Genomic DNA, 12,234 nt, shown 5'->3' on the forward strand with positions numbered 1-12,234 from the left:
GAGACACAGGACGACTCCAAAGGTTATATCTCCTTGCCATATATCAGCACACTATCCAAAAAACTGAGTAGAATCTTAAAGAAATTTAACATACAAACGTGCTTCTCAACTCTTCCAAACATAAGATCAAGTTTCAGCAACTACAAACAATCTCACAACCTTCTACAATTCCCAGGTGTATACAAAGTCACATGCGAGTGCGGAAAACCTTACTATGGCCAAACAGAGAAATCTATCTTCCTATGGCTCGAGGAACACCAGAGAGACATTGCTTAAAAGAGAACCAGAGCTACTGCCCTATCAGGCCATGTCCTGTTTTCAATAAACACGAACAATGAAAGCCGCCAACATGAAGTAAATTGGACAACAACTTCAAACCTATATATTTGCCACGAGGAGGTAGAATGCCGCATTGTCGAGTCAAAAGAAATCACCTTGGACCCTCTTCATATGAACAATAATCTCAGCTATAATTTGCCTGACTCTTTCAGCTCTACTATCAGATACTGGAGATCGCGTGGTTCCACATACACGCACAAGTGTACAACAATAGAACTTTAACACGGACTATAGCTCAAGTTCATAATAACTGTAATTTACAGTCGAATATTATAGCTTTAGAGTGTCTCAATGTTTTTTTCAGTGTCTTTTAATAGCTTTCTATGTTCTTAACGCCTGATGAAGTCGATCCCGACGAAACATGTTGTGTTTTCAAATAAATCTCAATTTGTTATAATTCTCGGATTTTTAGTCAGTTTATATTAAAATGAATATATATATATATATATATATATAAATTTTCCAACTGTTATATAATATAAATATATAAATATAAATTTATATAAATAGAAAAAAAAATAGAAAATTTATATAAATTTTCCAACTGTTATGGAACTGAGGAAAGCAATGCAGAGTTGGATAAGAAACCAAACCCCAAATATATACATATAGTTTGCTCACAGTTGAGAGAACCATAGCTGGTAGAGTGCCGAGAAGAGTCAATTCATGTTGAAGGGGAGAAAAGAATAAGGGATGTACGAATTCGTCACCAATCACGTGCTTAATACGTAAAATTTTCCAACTGTTATGGAACTGGGGAGAGCAATGCAGAGTCAAGTGGATGTTACGACCTTACAAGAGGACTTGAATAAATTGCATGAATGGGCAGATAAGTGGAACTATCAGTTCAGTGTTGCAAAGTGTAAGGTTTTGAGGTTTGGTAAGTAAAAAAGTTTGGTCAGTGGTCTTTGGAATGTGGAGTACGAGGACAGATTGAGAGAATGTAAGTTGCAAAGCCTTGTGAATAGGAGGAAGGGGGGGTGGGGAACATGATTGAGAAATATAAGCAAGTCAGAGGTTGTTATCAGGTTGACATGGATGAGATTTTTCACAGAATGGGAGGGGGGGGGGGGTAGAACAAGAGGCCATTGCTGGAAACTGTATAAAGAGGGTGTGAGCAGAGGAGTGAGGAGTATTTCTTTGCATGAGGAGTGAATGCATTGCCCGAGTGTGTTGTGAATGTAGACATATTTGAATCAGTTTAAAGCATGGGTTGGATGAGCACTGTGTGCAATAGTGTGTACTTCCCACAATGAGTCCCTGACTCCATGGAGGTCATATGTTAATAATAATAAATAAATTTATACAAGCAAAATAGTTACCACATTAAAAACTAGGATGTTCATAAAAGAAAAGCTACTTTTCTCCAATGTGTAATAATATACACTCATACCACGAAACAGATTGTTTACCTTATTACTGGAAAGGATTCGCCTTCTTCTACCATGTGCAGAAGTGCTGAGGGTTCTCTCATCTGTGGTCAAACTATATATATATATATATATATATATATATAGCTCAGAGATGGGTCAGAAACCAAACCACAAATGAGGGTTTTAAGTGAAATTAGAAGCATCCATTTTCAGGACCCCATAAGGGGAACTAATCTAAGTGTTGACATCTCAACTAAATCTGCTTCTAATCCAATTAAAGCTATTAAAAAAACCATATTAATCTAAGAACATAGGAACTGGAAAAAACTTAATTAAAATAAGTTAAATTACAGTAGAATAGCACTTACAGAACTGAAAGTTTATTAAACATAATTTTTTTAACAATGAAAAAAATACTGACTAGTTTTTTTTTTTTTTTTTTGATGCCTTACCCAAAATCTTCAGAACAACTGAAACACAAGATTTTTCTTCAGCAAGGTGACGACCCACACAAGGATTCAAACACATATTGGCAAACACTCGAATTACCTAGAATAATAAAATGTAACTTTTTTTAATACAATAAATATTCTTATAATATTTCTCCCACTATTATTATCACACATGCATATTAAGTACATGTATGTGTGTGTGTGTATATATATATATATATATATATATATATAAACACATATATACTATACTATATTGAAATAAAGACACCTGTTTTAGAATGAAACATACTACAGCTGACACTCATTATAGAAAATACTACTATAACACACAAACAATCAAAAATCATAAAATTCCTATAGGTGCAATGCTATTCTGAAGGAAATTTACTGCAAATTATTCACCATAACAAACATTTTTTTGTTTTTTGAGTTCACTACAATGAGAAAAGAGAAACAGTGGGTATGTAATATGTATATCCTTGTTATGCATGCATATGTATATCCCTGACGTGTATCCTCAAGGGGGGGGGGGGGGGGTTGTACAGGATATGATAGTACTACATGAAAAACTTACATCAATTACCAACTTGATATTTACGATTTTCCTCCAAATCAATCTGTTACCTGTCAAGACTCCAACATTATCAGATCTTATGTTTTATTTTTACTAAATAGCTTAAGGAAATTACAATGTATACTAGGATATATATTAATTTAATTTTTAATACACTTCCAATATTTCGGCAATGTCACGTCACATTGCCATTTTCACAGGAACTTAAAAACAAGACGTGCACGCAAGCACAACAAACAGTAAATGAGGACGAAGAAGGAAGCTATTCTTTCTCCTAAAAGTCCTGATGGTGCCCCCTAGCAGGCAATGTTGGTATTCTTGGACGATTGGGCTGAAGGTCTTCTGATGTAGGTTTTCCAAATTTGGGGCAGTCTCATGCAACCAAATTTGTTGAGGTTTGGACTGTTTCTTAGGGCTGAGGCTGATTCCATGAAAAGCCTTTCGTATTTGAATTTACTACGGTGTATCATCGTGGCTTTCTTCCACTGTATTCTATGGCAGGTATCCAAGCGCATGGTCTGCAAGACCAGAGTAGCTGTATTGGTGAAACTGGATGTAGTCCTTGTGTCCTGAAATTCTGATAATAACTGTCCTGCCTGTTTGGCCAAAGTAGGACATCTTACAGCTGCAAGGGACCTGATATACACCAGGTAGGTCTAAGGGGGGGGGGGAAGTTGGTCTTTAGTAGAGCGGATAAGGGATGCCAATTTATTATATGGTCTGTAACAAGATGTTAAGTCATGTTTTTTTAGGAAAAAAAAACTAAAAAATCCTAAACTAAAATCAAAAAAAAAACATGACTTAACTTCTTTATACAGACCATATAAAAAATTGGCATCCCTTATCCGCTCTACTAAAGACCCCCCCCCCCCCCCCCCCCCGCTCCTTAGACCTACCTGGTGTATACCAGGTCCCTTGCAGCAGTAAGCTGTCCTACTTTGGCCAAACAGGCAGGACAGCTAATATCAAAATTTCAGAACACAAGAACTACATCCGGTTTCAACAATACAGCCACTCTGGTCTCGCAGACCATGCGCTGGATACCCGCCATAGAATACGGTGAAAGAAAGCCACTATAATACACTGTAGTAAATTCAAATACGAAAGGCTTTTCATGAAATCAGCCTCAGCCCTAAGAAACAATCCAAACCTCAACAAATTTGGTTCCATGAGACTGTCCCAAATTTGGGAAACCTACATCAGAAGACCTTTAGCCCAATCACCCAAGAATACCAACATTGCCTGCTAGGGGGCACCCTCAGGACTTTTAGGAGAAAGAATAGCTTCCTGCTTCATCCTCATTTACTGTTTGTTGTGCTTGCGTGCAAGTGTCTTGTTTTTAAGTTCCTGTGAAAATTGCAACGTGACGTTGCCAAAATACTGGAAGTGTATTAAAAATTAAATTAATGCATATCCTAGTAAATGTTGTAATTTCCTTAAGCTATTTAGTAAAAATGCATAACCAACGTCTAAGCCTTTCCACGAGAGTATCAAATTTTATATTTCTGTTTTCTAAGGTACTTTTTACTGTATCAATCCACTATATCTTGGTCTTCCTCTGGGTCTTTTTCCTGCCAACTTGGGAGAGAACACTTGTTTTGCTAATCTTTCCTCTCCCTTTCTGGATGCCAACAATGTCAAGTTCTTTCCTAATTTCCTCATTTTTAACATGATATTGCCATTGATGCTATGTGTTCAATGCCCTAATCTTTCTCAGGACTCTTATATCTTTGGTCAAGTGTTTTATTTCTAACTATGCTGTCAGATCCATAAGTTAAAACTGGTTTCAACACTGGCTTGCATACAGCTAATTTAGTGTTTTGACTAATTTCTCTTTTATTCCATATAAATTTATTCAGTTGACTTATTACCATTCCGGCTTTGTTGATTCTGTTGTTTCTCTCCATATTTAATTTACCATCTTCACTAAAAATCATGCCTAAGTAACTGAAATGTTTTACTTGTTCTATAGATCTCCATTTACAACGCAGTTGACATTTTCATTGTCTTTGCCTTGTTATTGCTGACCTTCATACCCAATCTATTGCAACAGTTATTCAATTTAGTCAAGGAATCTTGCAGTTTTGTACTGGATTTATTTAGAAGTATAACATCATCCGCATAAAGAGCTGAGATTAACATCACTAATTTTGATATCAGGTTTAATACCACTTTCTAATGTGGTATTAATCCTTCATAACACTTTAACACTTTATCCTTCATAATGTGATCAATATAGATAATGAATAATAGAGGGGATAATGTACATCCTTGTTTGACACCAGATTTAACATTAAACCTTCTTCCTCTACTTCCTTCAATGCTAACTGCTGACTTACAACTCAAATAAAGAATAAGTGTTGCTTGATATAATGCCCCATTGACACCATACAACTATAGCGTTTTGAATAGCTTTTCTATTGGCACTCAGTAATACCTTTTCAAGATCTACAAAACTTAAATAAAGTTCTTTGTTCTACGAGGGTGGTCTGAAAAGCTCTCGGTCTAACAATGAAAAAATAAATTTATAATTTCAAAATAATTTTTATTTTTCAACATAATCTCCCTTAAGACAAATACATTTATTCCAGTGATGCTCCAGCCCCATTATCCCATCCCTGTAGTGGTTCTCAGCAAGATCTGCAAAATACCCCTCTACAACTGAAGACTCTTGATTCGAAGAAAAACGCTGACCAGCAAGGAAGAGTTTTAGTTTTGGGAAGAGATAGAAGTCAGAGGGAGCCAAATCTGGGAAAAGGGGTGGATGTTCCATCAATTCATAGTGCAGATCCCTTAATTTTTCCATTGCAAATCACCTTTGTGGGCAGGTGCATTGTCCTGATGAAAGATTTTTTTTTTTTTTTTTTGCTTCTGCAAACTGGGGCTTATCTCACGAATTTTTTTATCTAGTCTGGTTAAAAAGATCAGAATAATATTCCCCAGTTATTGTTTTACCCTTTTCAAGATAATTAACAAACAAAATGTCTTTAGCATCCCAAAACACCGATGCCATGACCTTTCCTGCTGATGGAACCAGCTTTGTCTTCTTTGGCACAAAACCAGCTTCTGTCCACTTTTTTGACTGCTGTTTGGATTCTGGTGTGTAATAGTGAATCCAAGTCTCATCCATAGTAATAAATTGATGCACAAAATCAGTTTTATTCTTGTTAAAATGCTCCAGCACTGTTCAGAGATTTTCAGGAGAGTGTGTCTCCCCCCCATCATATTATTTCTAGTTTCCCTGGTTTTTCACTTCCAAACTCTCACTGAACAACACTTTCTCCAATCATCTAACTCAAAAACCCATTTAAATGCAGTCCATCAGAAATATACAAATCCTTTCATCCGTCAAATTCACTCCACACATCTACACCAATAAGCTGAAGTTCAAAGATCACACAGCAAAAATTGCAAATACAACTTAGAGGAAAATTGTGATGAAACAAACCTAGACATATAAGGATAAGGATAACAAAGATCTCAGATGATAATAATAATAATAATAAATATAAGAAAAAAAAACCTCCTGTTATTTGTAGTTTCCCTGGTTTTGCACTTCCAAACTCTCATTGAACAACCCTTTCTCCAATCATCTAACTCCAAACCCATTTAAATGCAGTCCATCAGGCAAATCCAAATCCAAATAACAAATTGCAAATACAACTTAGAGGAAAATTGTGATGAAACAAACCTAGACATGTAAGGATAACAAAGATTTCAGATAATAATAATAATAATAAATATAAGAAAACCAGTAAAATGTTCTGAAGACTATTGGAAAGGCTTAAAAATGGAGTTAAGAATATTGTAAAAAGAATCAAATATGATACATGGCATGATAAATGAAGATAGTAGTGATAGAACAGTAGTGGAGGAATACAAACAGGAAGACATATCGATACTTAAAATAGAAAAAGCTATCAAAAGCATAATGTGGAAAGGAAGCTGGAGGAGATGATCTAATCTAATCTAATCCTGTGGCCTCCTCTTTAAGAGGGTTGCAGATGATGAACAGTCCACTTCCATGCCTCTCTATCTCTTGCTTCTGTAAGACTCTTGCCGGTCCAATCTTTGATGTTGTCCTTCCATTGCAGTCAGGGTGTTCCTCTCCTTCCCTCCACCATCCCCTGCAATACTATTCTGGGAAGCTCTCCAGAAGAACCCCCTCATCAAATGTCCTGCAAATGCTATATTTCTTCTTTGGATATTAGCCATATAGTCTCTTTTCATTTTGAATCTTTTACTGCATTCAGTCGGTCACTCATCTCCTTATTGATCGTCGAGGACTCACATCTATATGTCCCCATGCTCCAGATCATTGTCTTGAGGATTCTTACTTTCAACTGTTTGTTCAGATTTCTATTTCCTAATATGTGGTATATTTGGAAAAATGCTGCTTTTGCTTTTTTAATTCTGTTCTTAATTTCATAATTAGATCTATTGTCTTCTGTTATCTAACTCTCAAGGTATTCAAAACTTTTTATATTTTCTATTCTTTGTCCGTTCAAAGTGATTTCCATCCCATCATTTCCTTTTCTTGAAATCTTCATCACTTTTGTCTTCTGAATGTTTATTTTCATTTTATATCTCTCATTTCCAACCCTGTTCAGTCTGTTGGAGGAGATGATATTCAATCAGAAATGTTCAAATATAAAGATAAAAGGTTTTATTATTATTATTACATAACACCTCCATGGAGTCCAAAGACTCATCGAGGGAGGGCACCTACTCTACAACTCTCTGTCTCCACCAACCACAACTACCTTCATCATCTACACCAATGCCATCTACCATCACCACTAGTATTTTCACAAACATCCATGTCCATGACAGGATTCAAACCTTTTGGCTGGAGAGCGTATCTCCAGCGGATACACTAACCGCTCGGCCAACCAGGTTGGCAAGAAAGTTGTCTTCATTTTTTTATTACCACATATTAGAATGTCCTTCTGGAATTCAGTCCAAGGACGCAATTGCCGGAGGTCATTTTCCCATCCACCCCTGAATATAGGCTTTCCCTTAACTTTCCAGTTCTATCTGATTTTAGCCAATGTTCACTTTCAACATCTTTTATTCACTAATGCTCACCTTTTACAGTGACTACACTGCATAATGCAGAGGGGTTGATCAGAAAGCTGAATTCCAGATGATTGCAGCAGAGCTCTCACAGAGCTCATCTTTAAAAAGGGGAATAAAGCTGAATGTGTGAATTACATAAGAATCTCTACTATGTACCAGGTAGATCTTTAAGTGTTCATGTAAGATTTATGCAAGCACACTTGAGAAGAGGCTGAGAAAAATTGGAATAGAAACTTAGTGAAGTGCTAAGTTGTTCAGGAAAAATAGCAATGTCAAGGCTTTTCACTTTACAACAAACAGTTGAAAAATAATGGGAATGTATAAGGATCTGTATCTAAGTTTTGTAGATCTGGACACGGCATAGCAACAAGATGCCCAGAAAAAAAACTTCGAAATGCTACAATTATATGGGGTAAATAGAATGTTATACAGAGCAATACATAGTATATATTTAAGTTGTGAGTCAGCATTTAGGGGTGAAGAAAATACAGTAAGATCATTTGGTGTAAAATCAGGTATATGACAAGGGTGCACACTATCTCCACTCTTATTCATCATCTACTGTATATGGATGGTTATGAAAGAAAGTAACATTATACATGATATTAGAACTGGAGATATGAAACTTAGCTCTTTACTTTCTGCAAAAGATATATTCCTAAACAACACATCCAATGCAAGTTTACAGAATTCTCCAACCAAACTGAATAGCAGCTATAACAAATTTGGCATGAAAATCAGCTGTTGAGAATAGGCAGGAACATAAAAAATTTTAGCTGCATTCTCAACGGAGAACTTAGAGAACATGTGAAATATTTCAGCTATTTAAGTCCAGTTTTTGGTGATGAAGGCATATTAAATTTGAAAATATCCAACACAATAAGCATGGGGAAACCAGCTGAATAAGCTTATATGGAATAAAAGAGAAATTTTCTATGTTCTTGCCAAATCACTAAATTAGCAGTACACAAGACAATGTTCAAACTAATTTTAAGTTATAGATCTGAGAGTTTGATATCAAAATTTCAAACTTTCTAAAGATAACAGGAATGATCAATAATATTTTCAAACCTAACCAAGTTCAAAAGCATACAAGAATGAGAGTTTATAAAGTTTTGGCAAGATCTTTCCTAATATACAGAAGTGAATTATGGACCATAAAAACTGTTGGGGGGAAAAAAAAAAGAAACTGGAGAAATCAAATTCATGTGAAGAACAGCAGGTTATACTCTCTGGGACAAAAAAGAAGTACAGAAATATGTAAAGAACTAAAAATAGACTCAGCATTAGACAAAGTATATGAATCCCAAAAGAAGTGGATTGAACATATAGAAAGAATGGACAGTTCAAGACTACCCAAAAAAATACTCTGATATCACTCAATTAGAGGATATAGAAGTCAAGGAAAAGATGGAGTGAGACCAGAACAGGCCACTGAGCCTGAATCCCTGAAAGGATGATGATGGATCTGAGAGTTGGGTTAGAAATGATCAAAGATTAGAGAACAAAGATATGAGAGTTGAGAAAAATCGGGGGACTAAACAGATGATATGTAGAATCATATTAAAAATGAGGATATTAGAAAGGAAAGTCACATTGTTATCATTCAAAAATGTGTGAGCAGAACTAATCTAAAGTGGTATGACCACTTAAATAGAGGAAGAGGAAGGTCTAGGTAGATCAATTTAATCAGAAGTGCCTTAGAAGACCAAAATGTTGGATACGAAAACATTGAAGTGCTGATGAGCAATAGATTAAATTCAAAGGAAAAATAAAATATTAGTAATAATGCAAACTTAATTGTGTAGTACTGTCATACAGTCTGTACATCCCCCATGAGGGTACATATCAGAACATAATGATAATGATAATAGGCTTTGGTTCAGTCATAATTTCGAACAACCCAACAAATCCTTTTATCTTTCTTCTAAGGCACTACTAACAATATCATTTAACTTAAGTCTTGATCATCCTCTTGTTCCCCCCCACCCCAATTCCTACCATTTTGGCATCAAACATCTGTTTGGATAACCTTTCCTCAGCTATTCTGTTGAAGTGACCATACTACCTAAGATAAGCTATGTTTAATTTATGAATGTCAACGATGTCAATTTGCATTTTAATATCTTTATTTTTAATGTGATTCTGCTGCTGCTGCTTATGCATCTGTTCTCTCCCATGGTTTTTATTCATGCAATTCATATCAACAATACCATAATAGGTGTTTTCTTATTTCTTGTGTGTTTTCTCTCCAGTGATTTAGGCATTGGCTTTTAAAATTCCCTCCCCATTAGAGGGAAGACTAGGATTAACAATTGACAATTCTTAATTCATGTGTAGAGGCTTAAGTGCTGTGAGAACATCATGTGGAAGCTTAATGGATTGTATACAGCACTCAGAAAGGATTAAATCAGAATTTAATACTTCCTATATTTCGTCTCAGTCACTGAGACATCTTCAGGGATTACAAAAAAACTAATGTAACATATACACAAATACCACACAATACTAAGCCAAACCATGTGGGTGACTCTAAAGTTCTATCTAGGTAGAGCGCCCTCTAAGGGCGGTTGTAGGTGGCCTGGAATGTAAGGTGGGATCTCTGATAAGTGTTTCCCAAATCTTAGGAAGCTTAATGCAACTGTATTTATTAAGATTTGGTTGATTTCTGAGAGCTGCTGCTGATTCTAAAAATAGTCTCTCTTTTTTGAATTTGCTGTGGTGGAGCATGGTAGTTTTTTCCCATGAGATCCAGTGGATTGTATCCAAGACATGGTCAGCCAGGCCTGACTGACCATAGTCGTGGTTGCAGATGTATGACTTGTGTTCCTCCAGGCAGATGGTTGCTGATCTGCCTGTCTGTCCAAAGTATGCCAGCTTACAGGAACAGGGTACTTTATAAACTCCAGGCACTGAGAGAGGAGGGAGCTGATCTTTTGTAGAACGGATAAGGGTAGCAAGTTTGCAGTGGGGCTTAAATGCTGTGTGTAGGTTGTACTTTTTTAAAATCTTGGCTATTTTTTTCGATAAGCCATGGATGTAGGATATGGTGATGGCATTTCTACATCCGTGCTACAATTCTTAATTCTGTAGCACACTACAGAATTAAGAATATGTGAATGTATTCTAAATGATATGCTTGATATGACCATGTCAAGTAAGTGGCCATGTCAAATACATTAGTAGAAGTCTCTGTAAGGGCTCCCACTAATGAATGCTGAACACTTCATTCAGAATACAATGTTCAGTACACTCACTGAAAGAAAAGATTGTAAGAATCACATGGGCTCTGAAAATAAGTACTAAGAAAGATGAGGAAATAGAATAGATTAGAATTTAGGAAAGCTTATTTCCATCAACTTATCGAATAAAATATTATCTGTCATTATTTCAATTGAAGTAAATATTACTTTACTTGAAACTGTTATACTAACTGATTTCATTAAAATCTAAAATTTCAAATACCTTTATTATAACATCACAAATATCTTCCAATGAGTTTTCTTCATGAGGACTTTCAGAATTTTCTTTACTAACAGAATTCTGCACAGGCCAATTTTTTCTCTAAATACATAAATTTCAGACAATAAAATAAAATCAGTTAATTTATTATGACTTTGATAAAACAGAAACTGATGTCTGAAAATACAGATTATTTTGACAATTTAAATCACAACATAGATACAAAGGTAATCAAAAGTTTCCCTTTAAAAATTAAATGGTCAATAATCTAATAGAGGTACACAACCAATCATCTGGCACCTATGCCAGATGATTGGTTGCGTACCTGTATTAGATATATCAAGGTTTCAGGACCTTGCTGGATTAACTGTTCTGCTTAACAACAGAGGTAACATAATAATAATTCATCAGTACACATCTGACTCACTAATTATACTTCTCCTATGCCTCTAAAACACCATGGACTGCTAGAAACTTAAATATTTAATGTAAGTAAATGTGAATTAAGTGATTAAATGAAATACATTAGTACAAATGGTAAGTGTTTCTTAGTAGCAGTGAAACAGGTTTATTAATTAAACAGGTATTAAATGCAAATTAAATTATTTAATGAAATCCACATTTTAGAAAGAAATGATACAGGTTTATCAGTATAGTACTTAGAAAGAATGTTACAATAATACTGCTTCCAAAGTTTAACATTTAGAGATTACCGGGACTGTAGAACTAATCACAAAAGTCTGTGATTACTGTCTGTTTCATAGCTAATTGATTCATCATGGATCTTTGATGCTGCAAAGGGAACAGAACATCTTGAGGTAAAGTTGTTTAATGTGTGTTGATCTTTTATTTGATGTAATTGTTTATACATCAAATAAAAGTCATTAGCTCTTGTTATGTCATGAAGGTGAGTTGCTTTAACCTTTTGTATAATTCACACATCAACACAATT

The 12,234-nt window shown here is 35.2% G+C and overlaps 1 protein-coding gene across 1 annotated transcript in view; it reads right to left on the reverse strand.

Moving 5' to 3' along the window:
* Positions 1-1,921: 1,921 nt before the first annotated feature.
* The window catches only part of LOC150110267 (armadillo repeat-containing protein 2-like), a 236,473-nt gene continuing 226,160 nt past the window's right edge, over positions 1,922-12,234 (reverse strand). Inside the window, exons 14-16 of the mRNA XM_090395007.1 lie at positions 11,286-11,384; positions 2,165-2,261; positions 1,922-1,992 (exon numbers count right to left, since the gene is read on the reverse strand). Coding sequence (XP_090251133.1) covers positions 1,922-1,992; positions 2,165-2,261; positions 11,286-11,384 — 267 coding nt within the window. The remainder of the gene's footprint in view (positions 1,993-2,164; positions 2,262-11,285; positions 11,385-12,234) is intronic.

Source organism: Typopeltis vanoorti, chromosome 1 (genome assembly GCF_054136105.1).
Source record: "Typopeltis vanoorti isolate ZY-2024b chromosome 1, IOZ_Tvanoo_1.0, whole genome shotgun sequence".
In the NCBI taxonomy this organism is placed as follows: domain Eukaryota; kingdom Metazoa; phylum Arthropoda; class Arachnida; order Uropygi; family Thelyphonidae; genus Typopeltis; species Typopeltis vanoorti.